At 53.3% G+C, this 23,956-nt stretch overlaps 1 protein-coding gene across 1 annotated transcript in view; it reads left to right on the top strand.

The window, feature by feature from the left end:
* Positions 1 to 14,535: 14,535 nt before the first annotated feature.
* The window catches only part of GAD1 (glutamate decarboxylase 1), a 43,207-nt gene continuing 33,786 nt past the window's right edge, over positions 14,536 to 23,956 (top strand). The window contains exons 1-3 of the mRNA XM_002712277.5: positions 14,536 to 14,872; positions 16,330 to 16,474; positions 19,832 to 19,894. Of these exons, the coding sequence (XP_002712323.1) occupies positions 16,393 to 16,474; positions 19,832 to 19,894 (145 nt within the window). The 5' untranslated portion in view covers positions 14,536 to 14,872; positions 16,330 to 16,392. The remainder of the gene's footprint in view (positions 14,873 to 16,329; positions 16,475 to 19,831; positions 19,895 to 23,956) is intronic.

Genomic DNA, 23,956 nt, shown 5'->3' with positions numbered 1-23,956 from the left:
GCTGTTAGATTCTTTCATGAAACATAAGATCATATACCTTGTGGGCCAGTGCCACGGCTCAATAGGCTAATCCTCCGCCTAGCGGCGCCAGCACACCGGGTTCTAGTCCCGGTCGGGGTGCCGGATTCTGTCCCAATTGCTCCTCTTCCAGGCCAGCTCTCTGCTGTGGCCCGGGAGTGCAGTGGAGGATGGCCCAAGTGCTTGGGCCCTGCACCCCATGGGAGACCAGGAGAAGTACCTGGCTCCTGCCTTTGGATCAGCGCGGTGCGCCGTCTGTAGCGCGCTGGCTGTGGCGGCCATTGGAAGGTGAACCAACGGCAAAAGGAAGACCTTTCTCTCTGTCTCTCTCTCTCACTGTCCACTCTGCCTGTAAAAAAAAAAAGAAAGAAAGAAAAGAAAAGAAAAAAAAAATCATACCTTTTGTTTTGGTTTGGTTTTGTTTTGACAGGCAGAGAGAGAGACAGAGAGAAAGGTCTTCCTTCCTTTGGTTCACTCCCCAAATGGCCACCATGGCCAGCGCGCTGCACTAATCCGAAGCCAGGAGCCAGGTACTTCTCCTGGTCTCCCATGGGGTGCAGGGCCCAAGCACTTGGGCCATCCTCCACTGCCTTCCCGGGCCACAGCAGAGAGCTGGCCTGGAAGAGGGGCAACTGGGACAGAATCCAGCACCCCGACCGGGACTAGAACCTAGGGTACTGGCACCACAGGCAGAGGATTAGCCTAATGAGCTGCGGTGTCGGCCAGATTGTACCTTTTGTAGGTATCAGTGTAGGTATCAGTCTTGCTTAAATGTTTACCTCTTTCAAATTAGGTTATAACTGAGATAAAAAATGAGAAAAATATTCCTAAATAATTTGTTTATGAATATGCCTATCTGATTTGAGGGTAATAGTTTGAATTTTCATTCACATATCCAAAGTGCTCTTTGTTCTTTAGGCGTGTGGTGGCCTATTAGCATTCAGAAGAAGAAACTCTGCTGCGCAGGTTCATAGGGGTGACTGAAAGAAATGAAGACAGGTGCGCGTTATGCTTGAGTTACGCTCCTTTAATTTGCAGTAAATTCTCGGGGCCTTGTGCATAAATAACCAAATAGTATCAGAGGTCTGGCTAACACAGATCTCAGGAATGACCTGTCCTCATTTTTATGTGGGTTTAATGTTCCTTCCCACCACTGGAAAGCCACCACATGCAGTCTATTGATGCTTACCTGATTAAAAAGCACGCTCCCATAGCAGGTTCATAAAATACCTAAAACTGGTATTGCAGACTAAGTATATGACAATGAAATTTTCATTTTCTTTCAAGGAAGAAACTCTGTGAATAAAAAGCCATGACCTCACAGGCCATGTTATAGCTAAATCTAAGAATTTATGAGGCTTGCTCATCCAGAATAATCAGTACTCCCAATTCATATTCTTTATCCAACTCACACCCTTAATCAATGAAACATAAAATGATAGCCTAACCTGGTAATAGGTATGTGTGCCTGTATGTCATAATAATGACTGAAAAATAATCTCCAAATTATTTTCACATTATGTAACTTCCTGGTTTTTCACAGTAGTCCTAAGAACATGCTATTATCTCTGTTAATTACAGAAATTGAATTTGGGATGACTGAGAGCACCCAAAGTTAAATGTTAGCTGGAGTGCTGGAATTCAGGTGAGGCCATTAAAACATAAAGAGGCTGGGTTACATCCTGTGTGCAGCATCTACTGAATCTGAAGGCTGGCATTCCATGTCGTCTCACACATGGCTAACCTCTGAAAGCTAACGAGCCAGCCAGCAAGTTCTATCTGTAGACACTTCAGTTCCAGACCTGTGCCCCCTTACAAAGTTTATAACACATGACAAAGATGTTAGAGAACTCAAATATCCAATAGTATGAGAAATGTAAGACTGCCCACTTCCTAGACTTGAGATGGGAACCCATCAAAAATGTCCCATTTACCTATGAAATGATAAATGCCGGCATTGAGGAAGTCCAGTTGCCAAGGCAGCACGCAGGAGGGGCCCGACCAGTACAGGCATCCTGGGAAAGCATCCTGAGCGAAGTGAAGTCTATGCTCAGAAGATAGAAGAAGTGAGAATTAGCTACGAGAGGCTGTGCAGAAGAGAGTGCAGGCAGGCACCACACCTTAGAAAGGCACAGAGACAAGCCCCAAGTCCACACAGTAAGCAGATGAGTAGGATTGCAAGACAAAAATCAACCAGTTAAAGAACAATGAAGCTCTAGTATTAAAAGGACTGAGTAATGGAAGATCTAGATGTCATATTAGAGTTTGAGGTTGATCCTTAAAATAGCAGGAGAGATTTTAAGGAAAATAACTGTTTTAGAAGGAACATTTTGGTACCCAGGTGAAAAAGAAAAAATTCTTTCTCAAATTCCAGGTCATGATCCACTGGGCAATTGTGAAATCAGGGTAGTGTGTCACAGGTAACTGAGTTTTTAAAAAAATTAAATATGGGCCAGTGCCGTGGCTCAATAGGCTAATCCTCTGCCTGCAGCGCCAGCACACCGGGTTCTAGTCCCAGTTGGGGCGCCGGATTCTGTCCTGGTTGCTTCTCTTCCTGTCCAGCTCTCTGCTGTGACCTGGGAGTGCAATGGAGGATGGCCCAAGTGCTTGGGCCCTGCACCCCATGGGAGACCAGGATAAGTACCTGGCTCCTGCCTTCAGATCAGTGCAGCGAGCTGGCTGCAGTGGCCATTGGGGGGTGAACCAATGGAAAAAAAGGAAGACTTTTCTCTCTGTCTCTCTCTCACTGTCCACTCTGCCTGTCCAAAAAAAAAAAAAAATTAAATATGAAGAATAGAGAATAGCAGACACTGCAGAATATGGCAAGTATTGTTTGATGAAACTGGTTTCAAGAGTGTATGTATTCTAGATATTTATGTGAAATGTATTTTTAAAGATTTATTTAATCATTCATTCATTCATGTATTTGAAAAACAGAATGACAGAGCAATTGTCCATCTGCTGGTTCACTCCCCAAATGGTTGCAACAACCACAGCTAGGCCAGGCCAAAGCCAGGAGCTAGGAACTCCTTCTGGATCTCCCACATGAGAGGCAAGGACTTAAGCACTTGAGCGTCATCTGCTGCCTTCCCAGGCACATTAGCAGAAGGCTGGATCAGAAGCCAAGTAGCTGGGGGCAGAACTGGCAGGCTGATATGGGATTCCAGTGTCACAAGCAGCAGCTTACTACCCCTGTGTGCTGCAACCTTGCCCCTGAAATGTATTTTCAATAAAAATCTGGGGGGCCAGGTGCTGTGGCATCCACAGGTTGTCGCTGCCTGTGACACTGGCATCCCGTATCAGAAAGTGCTGTAGTCCTGACTGCTCCACTTCCAACCCAGCTCCTTGATAATATGACTGGGAAAGCAACAGAGGATGGCCCAGGTCCTTGGGCCCAGCCACCCACATGGGAGATGGGGATGGAGTTCTAGGATTCTGGGTTCAGCCTGGCCCAGCCCTGGCAGTTGTGGCCATATGGGGAGTGAACAGCTGATGGAAAATATCTTTCTTTCTGTCTGTCTGTCTGTCACTCTGCCTTTCAAGTAAAATAAATCTTTAAAAATAAAATAAAATCTGAAAGTATAGAGAACAGTCTAGAGTGGGACAGAGAACTCCACTCTTCAGCAGTTCATGTCAAAATTGAAACCTGCAAAGCAACAGTGCCCAGGAGGTGCAGTGGAATGGAGGAGTCACTTCCAACATAGAATCGACAGGACCTGGTGAGTGAAATCTGGGGAGATGGTAGATGTGGGGGATGCCTTGCAGTTGGAAAACCAGGTGTGTGGTGCTAGCCCTGAAGCATGAATGCAGGAGGAAGAGCAGCTTTGCTGAAGGCCAGGGCGATTCTGCTGCACAGGCTGAGAAGGGGAGGTGTGTCCCTGCTGCGGCTCTCGTAAGTCATCACAAACGCTGTGGTTTAGAATGATACAGATTTATTATCTTATAGCCCTGGAGGTCGCAAGTCCAGAATGAGTCCCCTTGGGCCAAAACCAAGATGTTGGGAAGGCCAAGCTCCTTCTGGAGGCTCTAGACGAGAATCTGTGTCCTGGCCTTGCCTGCTCACATTTCTCAACTCATGACTCCATTTATCCATCCTCAAAGCCAGTAGTGTCTGGCCATGTTCTCATACTGTTTCTCTCTCTCTCTCTCTCTCTCTCTCTCTCTCTCTCTCTAGCTCCTCTCTTCTCTCTCCTCTCTCAAGGATGCTGTGATTCCATTGCACCATCTGTATAATCCAAGATGGTCTCCCTATCTTAGAGTCAGCTTAATCGATGAGCAACCTTAATTCCATCTGCAACCCCAATTCCCCTTACACCCACAGATTCTAGGGATGAAGCTATAGCGATCTTAGAGATAGAGGAGTGGATTATTCTGCCTACCATAGGAAGTATTGGGTATTTACTAGTTTTTTTGGAATTATGATATGGAGCTTGCAAGATACACTTGGACTGGAGATATGCCTTTACTAGAAATCATCAGATTAGAAATAGCTATCAAGTAAACAGAATGAATGCCTCCTGGGGAGATTGTAGTCTGAATAGAAGGGGGCCAGGGGAAGAATTTACTGATCACATTTCAGTGGTAGTCCAAGAAAGAGAACTACATGAATGAGACTGAGCAGAGCAGCCAGGAGGAAAATCAAGACAGCCAATATGGGGAGGAGTGTTGGTTACCTACTCAGCATCAATCCTTCTCTGGCTTCTTTGCAGAAAGAGCCCTGATTCTGTTCACACAGCCACTTCCCCTTTCCTCACATGAATCAGTGAGACTCAGGACCACTGGCTCCGCCCTCAGCCATCAGTGTGTGGCATTTCTGTGACTGTTACTGTTCCTGAGACAGAAAAGGGACCTTCACTGGCCCAATGAGCCCAGCATTTTATCTCCTTGTTTGGAGGAAGTGTTCCTTCAATGGTCTGGTTAAGTTCAAGAGAGCATGCTGCCCTGTGATCGCTCGTGGTCAACTTCTGGTCATGAGAGAAACTAATCTTAGGATGGAGCAGCTGCTGAGGATGGAAGACCACAAGGAACCCAGGTTCCTAGAGGTGTTCAGCTGTTGAATCGCCTGCCTGGGAGCCAGGCCTCTGCATGTGCTCACTGTTAGAACATCAACTTCCTTATTGTTTAAGTTAGTCTGGGTAGAGGTTTACTTACTGTCTGAGCATCCCAAGATAGATTACCACCACCCAAACCCAGAAGAGAGTTTCAAGGTGGCTGGAAAGATCTATTTTGCCAAAAATTGCAGAGAGGATAAATAAGATAAGAACTAAAAAGGGTAACAGGATATCATCAACAGAGAGGTGGTTGGTGATTTGGGAAAGTACTTAAGTATGGATGGGGAAAGCCATATTTCTTTTTTCTAAAATTTTTAAAAGATTTATTTATTTGAAAGGCAGAGTTACAGAGAGCCAGAGGCACGAGGTGGGGAGAGGGTCCTCCATCTGCTGGTTCACCCCCTAAATGGCTGCAACGGCTGGAGCTAGGCCAGGCTGGAGCCAGGAGCCCCCTTGGGGTCTCCTACAGGGGTACAGGGGCCCAAGGACTCAGGCCATCCTCCACTGCATTCCCAGGCCACAGCAGAGAGCTGGATCAGAAGTGGAGCAGTCAGGACCTGAACTGGCGCCCATATAGGATGCTGGCACTGTAGGGGGCAGCTTTACCTGCTAAGTCACAGAGTGGGACCCAAGCCATATTTCAGTGAGTTTGAATGCTTTAGATTTGAGAGAACAAGGACTTTGAATATGAAGAAAAAAGGTGAAGTGTCATCAGAAGACAAGAAGTAAAATGAGTACACTTGTGCATCACTTAAAAGCAGGACAAGCTCTAGGAAATGCATCTTTAGGCCAATTTATCACTGTGCAAACATCATGGAGTGTACTTACCCAACATGGTCCCCTGGCATGTTCTGCAGTGTGTGACCATGTTACTTTTTTAAACATGTAGGAGGAGCATACTTAATAGCAAGGATGATACATACCGACAGTTCAGAAGCTGAACCACTCCTCGTGACACCCCCATGGGATAGACATTCTCATCCCTAATTTATGTATGAAGAAACCAAGACCTGGAGAGAGTGCAAGTAGCTTTCTAAAGATCCCATACCTAGGGATTGGCAGGTTCAAATCTGGTCCTTTTACTCTAATGTCCTGCCTTTTGTGCTGAGCTTTCCTCCTGCAGAGGCCAGTGGTGAGGAACGGATTGGCAGGTGTGTGTGTGTGTGTGTGTGTGTGTGGATAATTTACACAACTAATTTAACTAATTTATCTAATCCCTTAGAAAATGCATATAATACAACCTCAGTATGTGCAGTGGATTTCAGTGTGACTCAGAGCTGCCCCTCTGTGCTCTACCACTGGCACCTAGATTTCCTGATGCATTCTACAAGTTCATGACCTGCATTTACTGTAGTTGAAACGTATCCTCCCTTTTAACTTCACCTTGGATGACATGTAAGAAACAGATGATTTTTGTATTTGCCTGAAATACTGATGTTGGTCAAGGGGGACGCTTGAAAAAGGACTCGTGTGAAGCTTAGACCCGTGGGAGATGTGCAGGGCATGTGTCCTTTTTCATGAGGTATTGAGAGTCTATAAGGAGCAGGTAAGGTAAGGCCTCCAAGGCCAGAAGGCCAGACTCAGGAGAATAAAGGCCTTTCTGGTGAGCTCTTGGAGCAAGCTCCCAGCTATTGTGGTGCAGATGTGAGTTAGGACAGAGCGGGGACAGTGGCCAGAACTTGGAGAGGTTTTGGAAGTAAAGGACTGGGAGATGAGACTGACTTGCACAGCCTTGTTCAACAGGAACCCTTTTGTACCAGTGGTCAGTCTACAGAACAGTCCAGTGGTTGACCCCTCCCTATAGTCCTCTCAGCCTGGATTATAAATCTCACCTAATCATATACCACTAGTTATTAGCAAGCATGGGTAGAACTCAGCTGACTGAGTGGATGAAACAGGCAGGAGTTGGATGTGAACAAGAAGGAGTGTTGCTCCCCTGGAGACTGGTGGCCATCTTAGAGCCACGAGCAGGCCCTCTGCAGGGGCCCATGCTCGGGACAGCAGAGCACAGAGGAAAGAACCTGCCCTGGAGGCCTCTTCCAGTGTCTCAGTCAGCCTGTCCTGGCTTAGTGCCTGTCCTAACTCTGAATAGCTTAAGAAAGAATACATTTTCTTAATATTTAAACCATTTTGTTGCAAGTTTTCTATTACTTGCAGCCAACCATGCATCTGACAGGTCTGCCACAGCACAGTGAACGTGATAAGGCCTATAAATTCCCTAAGACGGTGTAAGCCCAACTGGACTCTGAGGTTTCCTACAGGTTCCCCGGGGTTCGTGGCCACTCAGAGCCAAGGAAGGTAACTTGCAGTGTTAAGTAAGGAGGAAATGTGAAAGCAGTTAGAGTGATTGTCTCTCATATGGTCTTTCTTGGATATTTGTTCCTTTAATATTTTAAAAGTCACGAGTGTATATGACTTTTGAACTAAGAACTTTTTATTATGAAGTATACATAGCATATAATTCTACCATTATAATCATTTGTAAGTGTATAGTTCAGTGGCACTGAGTTCATTCATTATTGTGCAACCATCACCACCATCAATCTCAGCACCCCTATCATCTTCCCAAACTGAAACTGTACTCACTGAACACTCACTTCCCTTTTCCTCTTCCCCTGCAACCACCTTTCTACTTTCTGTCTTTGAATATGAGTGTTCTAGGTACCTTATATAAGTGGAATCATAAAATGTATCTTCTTTTGTGACTGGCTTATTTCACTTAGTATAATGTCTTCAAGCTTCATCCATGTTGTACCATGAGTCATTACTCATTCCTTTTTTATTGCTAAAACAATTCTATTCTGGGCCAGTGCCATGACTCACTTGGCTAATCCTCCGCCTGTGGCGCTGGCACCCCGGGTTCTAGTCCCAGTTGGGGCGCCAGATTCTGTCCCAGTTGCTCCTCTTCCAGTCAGCTCTCTGTTGTGGCCCGGGAAGGCAGTGGAGGACGGCCCAAGTGCTTGGGCCCTGCACCCGCATGGGAGACCAGGAGGAAGCGCCTGGCTCCTGGCTTTGGATCAGCGCAGCATGCCAGCCTTAGCAGCCATTTGGGGAGTGAACCAGTGGATGGAAGATTCTCTCTCCCTCTCCCTCTTCCCCTCCTCCCCCTCCCCTCCCTTTCTCCCTTTCTCTCTTTCTCTCTTTCTCTCTTTCTCTTTCTCTCTCTCTCTCCCCCCCCAATTTGGAAAAATAAAAAAAAAATTACTTGAAAATAACCATTCTGTAAAGATGGTCCTTGCCTACCATGGAACAATGTGTTTGGAAAAAAATCTCTTCCCCATCATAACAGGCACTAAAAAGCTTCTTCCTACTGGCATGAGAAGAACTCAACCAAAGATAGTGACAGTCAATAGCAGCAGACCATGTTGTCATCCCAAAGCTACCTTCTCTTAGCTCACAACCCGCCAGTGAGAGAAAACAGTAAAAGTCATGTCACTAAGTGAAATTGAGAGAATACGTTGAGAAGCCTATCTCAACCTAAAACTTGCTGGATTGAGCTATCTTACAACCTGTTAAAGTAATAGTTTGGACTGATTGCTCCTTTAGAAGCCAACTGAAGTCTTCTTGGTGGCTCTGATCTCAGGGATTTATTTCTTCCTTCTGTCCTCTCCCTGCCCCTCCTCATCTAAGTCCAGATACAGCAAAGAAGCAAAGTGACACAAAATGACTGCCACAACTCATTCATCAGTTGCCAGGCACCTTCCAACTCTGCTTGCAAACCTCAATGGCCACCTGAAGATTTTGGAAATACATTGCCTATTCAGCTGTGCACAATAAAAATCAACAGAGTATGGTTACAGGGTTTAAGAACCATTGTATAGTAGGAATACATTGGTGAAAAAATGACATCCTTAAGGAGCTTATATTTTAGGAGGAAGAAGTAAGAAGTAAAAACCTACAAGAGGTCAAGGGGTAAAAATTGTTGGAAAACACATGCAGGGGGCATAGGGAGTACTGTGGCAGTAGAGAGCTGCCATCTCCAACACAAGGAGAAAGGAAGGCCTCACTGCTGAAAGAACATTTGAGCAAAGGCCAGAATGAGAAGGAGCAAACCCTGTGTATACCTGGGGGAAGTAGAGGGAGCTTGCCTAGAATGTTCAAGAAGCATGAAGGAGGTCCTTGTGACTGCGGCAGAGTGACACGGGACAGAGGACTCAGATGATATAGGGCCTTGTAGGCACTACAGAGACTGGCTTTAATGAAGAGACAGGGATTTGGAGGGTTTTGAGTAGAAGAAGGCCATGATGTGGCAATGACTCAATGATGTGTGTTCTGAAAAGGAATGGGAAAAGAGCAGAAACAGGTTGGAAAAGTTTGAAATTCAACAGTGTTTACTGACAGATGGAAAGGGAGGAGTGGGTGATAATGGTGAGACTTTAACCAGACCAGCCAGAAGGATGGAGCTGGCTCTAGCTGTTGTGTGTTGACATGGAGAAGACTGTAATAGGGCGGGTCCAGGACAAAGGCTCAGAAGTTCAACTTAGGGCATTCCAAGTTTAAGGCGCCTGTTTGCAATCAAAGTGGGAAATTCTGCTCAACATATGAACCTACAGTGTTGGCCAGAAGTTCAAATAAAGGCACAAATTCAGAAGTCAGCATCCTATAGATGTTATTTAAAGCCATGTGGCTGGACAAGGTTACAGAGGGAGGAATCAAGGTAAGGGAAGAGATCCAAAGAGTGAATCCTACAGAAAGTGGTAATTATGTGTAAATGTCACCTCAACACAAAACTGTCCCCCTCTCACCTCTTGTTAGGTGGGTCTGAAAATTCATCAAAACGTTTTCTTCTCTAGGAATCAAAACTTCTCTGCGGGTGAGAAACCCCTGTCACTGAGGAAGAGGGCCCAGAGTCCTCCATCGGGGAATGGTCAGCCACTCTGCCAAAACAAATGGGAGACAAGAGAACCAATGTTGCACTGAGCTTAGACATTCCAGGGGAGAACATTGATGTGGATGAAAATCACTGTTCATCTAAGGGAGAGGAGCAGAAACAACTGACATTCAGGGAACAGCATACAGCATAATCCAGGCTGAGCTGAACTCGATTACATGAGTTTTATAAGCATCAAATAATTTGGCCCACAAAGCTGGTTCAGCCCCTGTTTTCTAGATGCGAAAGCAAAGCAGTCAGTCAATGGCTGCTAGGTAGAATCCAAGTTCAAACTCAAGTCTGACTGCCTTCAAAGCTTTGGCTTTCCCTCCAGTAAAACCTGTCTTGACGATCTTAGATCCTTGGGTCCGTATCGTGTACATCATGAGAAAATGCCCCAGTGAGAAGAGTTTGAGTTTTTAGAGGAAAGGAAATGGATAGAATAGTCCCATGCCCGCCTCCCAGTCAACACTGCGTTTCCCTACAGCATCTGTGGCGAATCCTCTTCCTTGCGCCCTACTCGGGAAGGCACTGGTCTTGGTCTTTGTTGAAAGGAGAACAGAAATACATCTGTCAGGGTCCCTTTCAGAGTCGCGCGTCAGATCCATGATTTCCTGGGTTTCCAGTTCTCAGCCTCACAGCAAAGGGGTCACTCCTTAAGGCCACCTTTAGCATGCGGCTGTGTGGGAAAGCAGCAGATGCCGGGCATCCTCTTCTCTTTCACCACGGGGACAGACGGGCCTCCCCCCGGGGCATTTGCGGTCACTTCTGGAGCATTTCTTGGCCTTTGAAAAGGACCCGCTCGGTGAACCGCGACAGGGCTGCGTGTGGACCGGGAAGACCCGCGCGCTTCCCTAAAGAACGGATCCCTGGCGGGCGCGTTCTTTCCTCCCAGAAATTGTGATCTACCACCACCTGGTGGTCGCTCGATACTGTGTTCAGAAGAGCAGGAATTGGGTATTTTCAGATGAACCCAAGATTTGCCCAAATACAAATCGCCCAGTCCGCCTTGGTTAGTTTTCTTTATGTTCGACTATTTTCATCCTCGGCATACCGAGGAGGAAGGGGCATTGGACAGTGTAAGGAGGAATTCAGCTCGATTCCTTAGCAGAAATGATTTCCAGTGTCCGCCACCTCCCCGCCACGCTTTTAACCCCTTGCTGCCTGCCGGGAGCCGGTAGTGCGTGCTCCGCTGGGTCGGACGGAGGTTGCGGGGCGGGGGTTGGGGGTGAGTATTGGATTTAGCGAGGGTCCTCGTAATAAAGTTCAGGATGATTCGGGGCACAGCCTTTAAGGTGCACAAGCAGCCTAGGGACCTCAGCTCCAGGCCCGAGGCAAGGTTAAGCCGCGCTGTCCCCGCCCTCAACCGCGAAGAGAGACGTTCACTCGGTGAGCACCGCCTTTCTTGAATGTTATTTTGGTCATAAACAGAACAGCCAGCTGAAATGAACCAACGCCTTGGCTCTGAGTTATCTGTCCTGGAGGCTAAAATCGCTAAGTGCATATATAAAAAAAAAGAAAAAGAAAAAAAGAAAGAAAAAGAAACCACCTGGCGTTTTTCGTCTTCCCACCTTAACGCACCGAAATTTACGCCTGAAAGTCTCCCCGCAGCCCCCTACGCTGCGCCCCCCTGCCCGCTGGCTTCATTTGCGGGGAAGGCCCGGCCGCAAATCCTTTTGAAATATCTTTAAGCCTCGCAGGAACAGTCCCCGCCCGAGCTGACTGGACGGGCAGTCGGGGGCCTGCGGACCCCCCCAGCATCGTAGGGAGAGGCCGAGGGGTCGCGCGTCGACGCTGTCGCTGCCTCCCCTTGCCTTTGGGCGTCGCTTTCCCATTTATTTTTTCCAGGCGCTAAACCTTAGATCAAACGCTAACGAACAGCTGGGCGGACACCGCTCCCTTCCGGGCCACCCCTCACCACCGGTCCGAGACCCTGGAGAGGATGTCTGTTTTCCACCCCCACTATCCGAACCACCCTCCCCCGGGAGTAATAAAAGATTAAAAGAAGAGTGAGATGCAAATAACACGGGCTCCAAATGTTCTGAAGAGCCAAACGACAACCGCAGCCGCCCTCAGGCCACATTCTTACCAGGGAGAGGTGGGCCAAATACCACCCTCCCCCCAAACCAGGCACGATAAACTCGGCAGCACCTGGAGGAAGGGGAGAGGGCGGGGAACTGGAATCCCAGGCTGGTCTAGGCGCTCTGTGAGCGTTGCCGCGGCGGGCGCTGTCCCCGGTGCTGAACGCTCTTCACAAAGCTCTGAACTCCAGACCCCCGAGCCCCGGACTGGGTGGAATGCCAGGCCCTGGATTCCTTACCATCCCTGCTGAGCCCACGAGTCTAAACTGAATTGGGAGACAATTGCCGATTAAATCAAAACCACGAGGTCCTAAATCGGCTACTCTACCTGCCACACTGGCGTGTCAACTCCTTGAGGGAAGCATGATAATAGACATGGTGGGAACCATGTCAGCTCCCAGAGACCAGTGCCTGGCTCTTGGTCGGTCGTTAATAAATGTCCATTTGATTAATTACTGATATTTAATTAAACATTTCAAAATTCAAGACGAGCAGGAGCCTGCCTTCCTCCCCTCCCTACCATAAGGGGGGGGGTGTGTGAAAGGTGTCCTCACAGCTGGACACACGCAGCTTTAATTTGCCATTCCCAGCCTTGTAGGCGATTCTTTTTTTCCCCCCAAATACTGTTTTGTTGGCTAAAACGTTAGTGTAGGGGGGACTGGCTTCTGCCTTTGGAGGAGGAGACGATTGGAAATTTCTCAGTCTAGTGCCACAGGTGTATTATAAGAATCTTCCTATCCAGGGAAGCTTGAGCTTGGGAGAAGACTGAGGAGACAGAGGGCGAGCAAGCACCTACGCGTGACAGAGGACACCCGGGGACACCTGGATTTGTCTCCGCCCTCCTGTCTCCTTGCCCCTTGCGTCTCCGATGATTTAGCCCTGGCACCCTGCTCCCTGATTGGCGCGACCGTGTCTTTGAGGGAAGGCTGGAAGAGGGGGCGTGGGTGGAATTCTGAGCTTCACCCGGTTGTAAACCGCACGTTTCCAGCAGTGCGCGGAAGCGGTGGGTGAGCGGCTTGTGGTGGGGGCATCTCCTACGAGGAGCGGGCACTTGCACCCTGCACACTCCTGCGCTTTAGCCCCTGGGGCTGCTGTTACCGCACACCCCACCGTTCAGGGTGCTTTTGTGTCCTTCAAAAGCACCCAGGCTTTCACTGTAAGGTGGAGAGACGCCGACAGCATTTTCTTTATATTAAAGCCAACGTGGATATTTCAAAACGCACGGTGGTCTTTTTTTGCTGACCGGACTCGATTTTCGCAGGGCGGAATCTTCTATCTCCTTGATGGAATGTGGGTGATTTATTAGATTTTCGGCGTTTCTACTGTGTCGTGGTGAAAGGCAGTAAGACATTCAGAGAGAAGGCAAGGGCTTAGAGTAAACCAGCAAACCAGCGAGGCCCCGGAGGTGCGCACGAATAACCCCTGACTGTTGAATAGCAATGGGGGGGGGGGGATCACTGTGAAAATGAGTGAAAGAATCGGAGTGTACGATGTCTCCCAGACACACACAAAGATCACACACACAAAGATCAGCTTTGCTTCGTCGTAGAGCAAGGAGGGGGACGGAGAGGAAAGGGGCACATCAGCGAGAGAGGAGGGGGTAGAGAGACGGCAAGTGACGGCCGGCGGGCCGGAGGGCCTGACCAGTTCCTCCCGGGGTTGGCGCGGGCCTCCCAGGAGAGACCGGGCCAACACAGGGCCTCTGGGTCCCTGGGCGCTTGGCGCCCTCTGGTGGGAATTTTCCCGTCAACGCCTTTTTATTACGAGGGTCTTCTCCCAACGTAAATGTGCTCAGATGTTGGAAAGGGAGAGTCCTTAAAGGATGTGTAGTCGTAGGGGGACTGAGGCGAGGGGGCCAGAGCAGGGAGAGCCACTGGGCCTCTCCGGGGCCACCGGTGCGCTCAGGGCCCGGGTGCGTGTGAAGCGGCGCCCGAGCGTGGCGTTAACCTTCAGACGCCATCCATCAGGAGGACCGCCTCTCCTGTCACTGAGGAGGCCAAGCTAGGAGGGCGCGCATAGCGCAGTTAAACGGGACCCCTTTCTTTGCCGGGGGCAGGTGGCTTGGCTCAGGCGAGGTACTTCGGGGAGGCCCGGAACTGGACGGGGAAATTGGAGTGAGGAGACTGAGGTTTCTCTGCGGTCTGAGCGGTCCCGGCTCAATCCTGACTCCTCGGAGAAGCCGGCCAGGATGCGACCCAGAGAGCGCCTTCGCTCAAGCAAGCGTCGTGGGGTCACACCTCTGGGGGAACCACGGGAGAACGGAATGAAGCAAAGCCACAGTTCTGGTCCCCAAGATATGGGAGGGGGTGGGGTAGGAAGGGGAGGGAAGAAGAAACGCTCAGCGAGGCAGAATTCTTCCGAGAATTATCTTTCCCCTCATCAGACACCCTGCCTGTTTCAGAAAACAGTGTGTTGAGTACGTTCTGGATTACTCATAGGACCTCCCCCCACACCCCCCACACACACACCCCGGGCGCAAACCCATGAGCTGGATTTATAGTCGCCCTATAAAGGTCCAGAGGCTGGCAGGCAGGCACCTGCAAAGGAGCCCGCCGCTCCGCCGGCGAGCTGCCCCCGCGAGCAGCTGCCTCGTGATTCCCCCGCGGAGCCGGTCCCCGCCTCCCCACTCCGCCCCCGCCTCCCCTGAAGCTGAGCGGCAGCTCTCCGGATCTCTCGTCTCCTCCAGGCGCTCGCGTGCGGGACGGGGCTGGCAAGAGCGAGGTAGCAGCTGGAGGTGACGCCGGGCAGATACGCCTGTGGCAGAGCCGGGGCGAGAGGAACCGAACAGACAGCAGGACGCTGCGCGGAGGAGAGGAAACAGTGCGCGGATCGAAGCGACCCAGCCGAGGCAGGTAAGCTTGCGACCTCCTGGACTTCCTAGCGCCCTTCCTCGGCTGCCCAGTGGAGTCCTCTTCTCACCGCAGCTTCCCGGCCAACCCCTGCCCCCGGCGTCGACCACCCACTCTCCCCAACCTAAAGAGCGTCTCGCTCGTCCCAGTCCCTGCTCTGGCTCATTGCGCGGCGCGGGGACCCCCGCCCTCTGCTCTCTTCTCTTCCCTGCCGGACGGATTCCTGCCCCGGGGACTCACAGAGACTGAGGCTTTCGCTGAAGTGGAGCGAGAGCGATTTTCCCTGGCGCATCCATGCTGTGAGCTCCGGTCTCTCCAAAGGGCGCCGGTGCAGCTGCAGCCAAAGGCGCACCAAGCAGCGATAACCTGTTACTTCCCCAGTCGCCCCGGTCCCCTCCGCCAGCCGCGTTGCTGAGGGACCGCTAAGTCGGCTAGGTGGGGGAATCGGGGGAAGGAATGCGGAAGCGGTGGCTGGTGGTCGCTGCTCAGCGGGGTCTTAGATCTACCCAGATTCGCCCGCACTTTGTCCCGGGGCCTTGGGGCGCCATCGCGCCGGCGCCGATCAGGGGCGCCGCGCAACCATCTTTGTCCGCTGCCTCTTGCGCCCTGGGCGCAAGTTCGTTTCCCCCGTGACGATCCCCGTTCTTTTCTCCCCCTACCCTCTCCGGAGGTCTACAACTAGCAATCTGGGGTCTTGGGTCGCAGGAGGGCTGGATAGAAGAGAAATATCAAGACTGGGATGGAGCCTCGTCCTGGGCTTGGAGATGGCTCCGAACCAGGTGGGATAAGGCAGACGAGCGAGGTTCCGTGCTGCTCTCTGGCTGTCCGGAGCGCAAGGTGACTGGTTCTTCCCCAGCCAGGCCAAGTTCGAGCGAGGACGTAAAGGTGTGGACATTTTTTCCCCCCTCTCACCTTGTCTCCCCCAAAGAACCTGGTCCCCAGAGCAGAGAGACGCTTTCTTTCCAAGAAATTAGCCAGACACAACAACGGGAACCAGACGCCGATCCAGACGTGCCCGCCCCGCGCACCCTGCCCCCATCCTGCCCGCTCGCCGGCTGCCGGGAACCCAATGGGGCTTGTCGCGGTTTGGATGGCAAATCGCCCACCGAACGCACACGCCCTGGTGCCCCTAGCCCGGTACCCCCATACCCCTCACATCCTGCACTGGCCTTGGGCCCCCCTTAGCTGAGCGCTACAGTTTTGGTCGCGCCGCCAGGCAGCCAGACTGGACAGTAGCCCGGGGCTGTGTTGCTCTCGCCGGGAGTCCCGGAGCTAGCGCGCACGTCTCCTCCCCCCCTCCTCGCCCCGCCACTACCGCGCACCCCGACTCGGCTGGTTCGCGGCCCTGCCTCCCCAGTGCCGGGACCTCCGGCGAAGCGCCGGCACCCAAGCTGCCCAGCCGCCGCCCGCGTGCAGGACCCCGGAAGCCCTGGCCGCGCAGCTCTCGTTTGTCTTCGCAGCCTGTGCCCGCGCCCGACCCACTGAGGACTCCGGACAGCAGCGGCCCCAGGACCACCGAGCTGATGGCGTCTTCGACACCTTCTTCGTCCGCAACCTCCTCGAACGCGGGAGCGGACCCCAACACCACCAACCTGCGCCCCACAAGTAGGTGCTGCCCCAGTTTCCTATCGAACGGTCTGCGTGGAAGATGGGGGTGCTGGGACGAGGGAGGCTGTGCTGGCGGAAAGAGCAGGGGGAGCGCGGCGATGATGGAGGCTGAGAGACAAATGGGGCCCTGACCCGCGGCCCGGACAGAGGTCATTGGGCTCTCGGAGACATTGGGTGACTTCCAGGACACCGCAGAGCGAGGATCGCGCAGGGTACGGGAGTCGGCGATTGTTGGCGGCTTCGCGCTGGGGGAGGACGCGCGGCGAGTGTTGGTTCCGTTGTGTTGTGTGTGGTGGGGTTTTTTTGTTTTTGTTTTTGTTTTGTCTGGTGAGAAACCCGGGCTGAGGGCAGGGAGCGCCGTGCGGGGCCGCGAGTCTCCGCGGGAAGGGAGTTTTCTGTCCCCGGGTTTCGTTGAGCCGAGATCTGACCTCCTCCCTTCTCTGCGCTGTGCTCCAAGTCTATAATCAGCGGAAATCTCGACGTTAATTGCAGCTTTTAGAAAACTCAGGGTCCCTAATTGCTCTAAATTTGTGTGAGCTATTGACGAGTGAGGCAGAAATCAGGGGCGGGGAAGGTGCAGAAACCTGCTGGAGGGAGCCCCGACATTCCGTGCAATTAATGACATCTCAGAGAAAAAGAGTGGGGGGTGGGGAGAGCAGGCAGCACCCTCCGTAGCAAGAGGCGGAGAACTGGGAGCCGGAGAGACGTTGGCCTGGGCGCCTCGAGAAAGCATCCTTCGCCTTTCTCCGTGGCGGGAGCCCGGTCAGCAGGTGACAAGCACAGGAGAGAGGAAAAAAGGGGGACCAGCAAGGGAGGGGGACTATGCTTCCCCACCCTCAGGTCCACCAGTGTTGAAACCAGCTCTAGAATCTGTTTGGAACTGGGAGTGACCGCCTACCGCTCCAGAGGCATGCGCATGAGGGAATTGTTTTTCCAATTTGGAGTGGTGTCCCCCACCCCAACCCCCAGTCTCTGAGCTGCAGACAGCAACGCCCTCGGATGTCCAAATATGTGGGGATGTCTATATAGGTGGCGTTTGGAGAGGCCTCCGTGGTTAGGGTACTTGTGGCTCTGCTTTAGTGGCACTTTCTAGAAGCTTGAGGAAACAGCGTCTTCATCAGCGAAGGTGGGGTGTGTTCCCCCAGGGAAGCGCCCCTCCAACCCTTTGGGCCTGGAGTAGCTCCCCGGTGGGAGGCCTTGACTTAAATCCTGGAGCCGCCTTCCAGTCCCCTTTGCAGCTCCCCCTTCCCGCCACCCTGGCAAGCTACAATTACCCACACAACAAAGAGTGGCTCGGGAGAGCAGCCAGCCCCGATGGCACGTGAGCCAGGCGAGGGCGGAAGGGCTGGCCCAGCAGGCCTGGAGAAACGCGAGGCCTGCGCGCCTTTTGTTTTTTACTTTGGCCTCCATGGATTTTTTTTTTCTCCCGTTGGTCTCCACATTTCTGGCGCCCTTTTTGCAGTCGGGAGGACTTGGGCCACAGTTGTATTGGCCCTCTCTCCCAGCTACCCCCCCCCCATCTGCCCAGTGGTCCTATTTTTTGGCGGGATGCTCAACCTCTGATCCGGGTCCCAGGATGGGGCGAGGAACAGGGTCCACACTTGACCTGGCATGTCCAAAGCCATGCAGGCGGAGGAGGCAAGAAAGCTGAAGAGGCTGTCTGGGAAAAGCAGGCGGCACCTGTGCCAGGAGCAGGGCCGCGAGTCCTCCCCAGCCCAGTGGCGGCGTCTGCGCCCCATCCACTCTCAACCCCCCTTACAGATACACCCTCACTTGCCCAGCTGGCTCCGCTTCTCTCTGCCCCGTCAAGGTCTCCTGGGACATGTCCCTGCTCAACCTGCGCAATCTTACCCTACCTCTTGCTCCAGCAACCCCTGGGCCGGGCATGGAGCCCCCTCTGCCCTAGGCCCCTAGGTCTTCCCGACCCTGGCTGCATCAAAAAGGGCTCTCTCTCTCTCTCTCTCTCTCTCTCTCTCTCTCTCTCTCTCCTTTTCCTTTTCTTGCATTGTAACCCCCAATTCTGAAAGGCAGTGCCATTTCCAACTCCAATCTCCTGGCTGAGTGACCTTGGAAAACTTGCTTAACCTCTCCGAGCTCCATTGTATTGTTTTTGTTTTTGCTTTTGTTTTTATCCAGTGAGTCTTGGATCAGCACTCCCTCTCCTTGCTTCCTACGGTTGCCATGAGAATTAGACGAGATGTCAGAAATGAAAGCGCTTTACCCGCAGCAATGGCTCCTTACCCGCTTGCTATTATTATTATTAGGGCTTTGCTTTAGCATGCTTCCCTGGCGCTGGAGCTCCATCTGTGACGCGCTGTCCACCGCGCCACGTCGGGATGTCTCCCCAGCCCTCTGGGGCTCTGCTGTGCCTCGGGTGTAATGGATGTCACTCTCCTTATCGCAGGAAACACTCGCGCCGCTGGAGGCGCAGGCCGTGGTGGGCTGGGGGGGATGGGATGATGGGAGGCGCCTGCCTGGCGCTGCGGGATGGGAAGGGGATTTCTCGGTGCGCCCATTACACCGCCCTCGGGCTTCGCGGGCGCCGGGCTGCTTTCCGCGATCCTCGTTTGGAAAGCTGGCCCCGAAGGCAGGCAGACCCCTTTTTGAGAATAGCTTGGAACAGAAGGAAAGCCCGGCGGTCCTGGGTCGCAGCTCAAACCCAGAGGTAAAGCGCCCGATCCCAGTGGCCTCCGTCCGCTCAGGGCGGGGTAAATCCAGGGAAGGGTTAACCAGCGGCAGGTCGGGGAGAGGGGCAACGGATGCGCACGGGAGACGCACCATTGTCTCTCCGCCTCCCCGGCCCGCCCCAGGAGCAGCCATGCGAGCCCGATCACCTAGTCAAATACTATTTTTCACCCAATTAATTCCTGAACTCTTCCGCGACCCCATTTCATGCCAGTTTATTTTAAGCTGCCACTCGGCTGGAGACCCGCCAAGAAATTATGAGACGTTTCGGTCCCAGATGCCTCTGTGTTCCCTTTCTGGGCCGCTGTGGTCGCCCTTCGGGTCTGTTGGGCCGAGACCCAACAGCCGGCACCGCGTCTGGCCGGTGGGTGCTGGGCAACCCGAGCGCCGGGGGCTGGGGCCTGGCCTTTGGCGCGCAAGGTCTGCCTGCTGCCCATTTGGACCCCGCCAAAGTGGCTGGCGGGAGCAGCAAGGGGCGCGGTGGGGGCTTAGAGGGCATGAGTCTGTCAGTCCGCCCACTGGCCTGGTACCTCGCTCCTTTCTGGAAGCTTTCAGTGGAGAGCCTCGGGGAAGACCTCCAATCGCCAGGAGAATCTGCGCTCCACGCCGTTTCCCTCCCTTACCAATCTCTCTCTCTCTCTCTCTATCTCTATCTCTCTCTCGTCCTAGCGTACGACACCTGGTGCGGCGTGGCCCACGGATGCACCCGAAAACTGGGGCTGAAGATCTGCGGTGAGTGCCAGGACCCGGCGAGCCAGCGCTCGCCAAGGGAATCCCGTCTTCGGTCTAGTTTCCTACTGTAATGACAGCCCAGACGCTTGGCGGAGACTCTCGGCTGGAGGCCCTGACCCTTGTACGCCAAAGGCCAGGGGCGCAGGGTGCGGCTGCGAAAGCGCGAGCGCAGCGCCCCCGCGCGGCAACCCCGTGCTGCGGGGCCGCTCCGACCCGAGCGCTCTGCCCGCGGGTCTGCGTGGCGGCGCGGGAGCGGTGAACGCGCCCGGCTTTCCGGGAGAGCGGACTCCCGCGGCTAAAGCTGTGGCCGCCACCGCCCGCTCCCCTCGCCCCCTCTCCGCACCCTGTTCTGGCCTCGGGCTTGAGGTTGTCGCCCCGAGGTGCCGAACGAATTCGGATTTCGTTCCGTGGAGCCTCAGAGGCCCGGGGCCGGCCGGCCGGCGTATATTCTAGAAGGCGAGGAGGGCAAGGAAAGGAATGGGGCAGGCGGGCTGGGAGGACAGGGGTGTGTGGCGCGGCTGGCAAATAGCCGGGAGGGCGAGAGGAGAAAGAACTGCTCTCCAGACTCGTGGGTCTGACAAGAAAACGCCCAAGGGAGGGAATTGTTTTCAAAGGAGAACCGGAGGTTTGTTCGAAGGGGCACAGCTGAGCGGCCCCGGCTGAACAATGAGGACTGGCTGCGCTCGCCACGTTTTATCGCCTCGCATTTTCTCCAGCCTTATCGGGCCCAAAAATACGGACTGTCCGCTGGCGGGGGTAGAGAGCGGGGGAAGATTAACGAGGGGCTTATTAAAGAGCCATCCGTCAGCCGCTGCGCCGCGCCGATAGCGCTGGGGCCGGGGTCGCGCGCAGAGCGGGTGGGCGCGGATACACTCCGGGCCCGGGCCGAGTAAAGAGGCGTTGTTTCGCGGCCGTGGGGAGCCTGCATTTCCGGGGCCCTTGGTGCCGCTCCCGCAGCAGTGCTGGACAGGAAGGGCAGCCGGGGCTATACGGCCCGCGTCCCCGCACGCGAGGCCCGCGGGGCGAGGCCAGGGCCGGGTCTGCAGGCCACCGAGCTTTGTTCTATAAATAGCCCCCGCCCACCCCGCCCCCACCGCCGCCGTTCCCGGCTTAATGGCCCGTTCCGCGCGAGGTCCCCTCCGGGGCCCAGCGTTCGGCTTCTGCAGCCGTCATTGTCATGCAGCCGGGCAAGCAGAACCGAGTTGAGCCCCGGGCGCGCGCCGTGGCCGGCTGAGGACTGGGCAGGGGCTGGCTAGAGGCGAGGTCCTTTCCTGCGGGTCCCGGCCTTGGAGCGTGTGCGGGGACCCTCTGGGTCGGCGGAGAGCAAAGGTCTTAGCGCCCCCCCCCCCCCCGCGCGCTCTGAAGGGACAAGGGACGGCAGAGAGAGCACGTTCGCAGGGTCCAGGGGGTCCTTGAGTGGCACCGACTTCCGCCGCCCTCTGCCCACCAGTGCCGGCCGGGAGGACGTTGAGACCGTTGGGGACGACCTTCCTTTCGGAGTTTCTTCCCTGCCTCTCGCCCCTTAAGCTCAGGAAAGTTGCAATCCAAGTCCGTGGAGGCAAACTGCCTTCAGCTAACTCGTTCTGTGGTTGGGACCCCAAACGAGCTGGCTTCCCGTAGGTTTTATTCCACACATTGGAAAGCCAGCTCTGGTTTTCCATTGTAATCTGGTGGAGGCGGAGTGCAGCCTTTTGTTTCGGTCCTGGATCCACCCAGCCCAGCCCCCACCTCCCACCTCCCTTGTCCACACTCACCCACCTCTCTAGACCTGGCCCTAGAACTTCAGGGACCGGCCTCCTTGACCTAGCACCATCCCGGTTGGTTTTAAGGCAGCAATGGGACTAATCATCCTCTTTTTCCACTTGCAAATCCATTGCCCTGGTTGATCCCCAGAGCATCCTTAGTGCTTTGCCAGCCCCCTCCCCCTCCCCCCAAGCCGGGGAATGAAGCTGCTAGGAAGACCTGAGTTTCCCCTAGGGATACCCTTAGCTCTGGAGGCAGAAGCCCCATGGGAGAGTCATCAGCTAGAAGAAAACCAGGGTCTTGCCAAGAGCTGGAGAGTGGCTGCAGGCATGGTGGCGTGACCTACATAGAGTGAGTTGCCTGGATCCCTTAGCTCTGGCCCTGGGCCCTGCAGATTTCTCAGTGTGTCCTTGGGCTTCCATCTCTTATCAGTGCAGAGGCCCCAGACTTGCTGCCAGTTTCAATCCCCGAGCCATTGTAATTAGAGTGTGTTTAATTTTGTATTGGTTGGCAAATCCTAAAAGTAGAGACCTCAAGTGTTCTGTATTTCTGGTTTCTCTGGGAAAAGGTGGATGGGGAAGTCTGGAAGATGCTGTCAGCCCATGAAGATCAGGCAAAGAACCTGTTTTCCAGAGCGGCAGCAGTTCAGTGCTGCAGCCTGGTGGGCAGAGAACACACTGGCCTCAGCCCCAGGCCCACTTATGCTGTGCATAGCTGGAAAGCCCCACTTGGAAACAACAGCTGGAGCTGGGTGCTCTCTGGGACCATACGCACTTACCTGGGTTCCCCTAGTGGGTTTGAGAGTGCAGGTGTGAGGAACCAGGACCAGAGCTGCCCTCGGCCCACTAAACAGGTGGAGTCACGGCAGGACACACTACCAAGTCTCCCCTTGGGGCTGGCCAGGATGCTACCAGCTGAGCTCGGCTCTCCTCTTTCCTTTTTGCTTCTAAGAATGCAGAGCTTAAACTAGGTCCTCATAGTTGAGGTGCAGAGTGAGAGACCGTGCAGTCTGCCTCAGTCTCAGGGACCCTGCATCCAAGACCCCGTACTTGCTCAGGCAGTTGTCACAACCTCAGTGTCATCTACTACCTCTTCATCCTTGAAGGAGCAGAAACTCCTTCCAGTACCTCTCAGAGGAGAGAGGCCTAGGGGTCTTTGACCTCCTTTGAGAGTCAGGATTGCTTAGAAAATAAATATCTTCCTAAGCAAAGTGAAAGAAATGGCAGTATACATTAAAAGTGCCTGTCAGCAAATTGATGGGATTTTTTTTAAAAGATTTATTTATTTATTTGAAAGGCAGAATTACAGAGAGAGAAAGAGAGGTGGGGGGAGAGGGTGTGTCTTCCATCTACTGGTTCACTCCCCAATTGGCCGCATCAGCCATAGCTGTGCTGATCTGAAGCCAGGAGCCAGGAGCTTCCTCTGGGTCTCCCACATGGGTACAGGGGCCCAAGAACCTGGGCAATCCTCTACTGCTTTCCCAGGTCATAGCAGAGAGCTAGATCAGAATTGGGGCAGCCAGGACTCAAACTGGTGCCCATATGGGATGTCAGCACTGCAGGCAGTGGCTTTACCTGCTATGCCACAGCACCAGCCCCAAATTGATGGGTTCTGATGCAAATTATAAGGCAGTGTAGTAAGTGTGCCATTCATAATTTCAGGATTTCATGAAAATGCTAATTCCCAAGGCACTACAGGAAGTGTGGTTCAGGAATGGGATGCAAGGTTAAAGTCAGGTCCTCAGGTTCATCTCTCAGCCCCATCAGGACTTCTCTGGGAGAGCCCGTGCCAAAACCTTTTTTGGAGACAATGTCCAAAGTCTGAACTGAGTTCCTGTTCCCTGCCGCTGCCTGGAGGAACGGGGTTTCTAAAGGGTTTCTCAAGTGGTGGTGGGTAGGGGAGGGCTCAAGGCTTTCCTAGGGAATGAATCAGAAGCCCAGAGATCTGAGAATACACAGCAGGGGTCCAGGTGGGCAGAACCTCACCCTCATTCAGGCCACATGGATTTGGCCTTTCCAGACAGGCAAATTCCATCCTCCCTGATTTGGAATTGGGCGGAAGTTTCAGAGTTCAGGAGCCAGGTGGCCCTTCATCCCTTTGGCAAGGGAAGCTGGCTGCTGGCTCTGGTCTCAGGATCTGGAGGAGGAATCCAGAAAGTAAAAGAGGGGAGGGAAAAGAGAAAGGATGCAACCCTCAGCTATTACCGTAGACATATACCCCACCCCACCCCGCCCCATCCTGCCCTGCCCTGCCCTGCTATGTCCTTTTGGCCTTTACTGAGGAGCTTCAGAGGTGTCTCTGCCTTCATATTCCTCCCTC

Source organism: Oryctolagus cuniculus, chromosome 3, assembly GCF_964237555.1.
Source record: "Oryctolagus cuniculus chromosome 3, mOryCun1.1, whole genome shotgun sequence".
NCBI classification, from domain to species: Eukaryota; Metazoa; Chordata; class Mammalia; order Lagomorpha; family Leporidae; genus Oryctolagus; species Oryctolagus cuniculus.
This window is presented reverse-complemented; position numbering and strand designations above follow the sequence as displayed.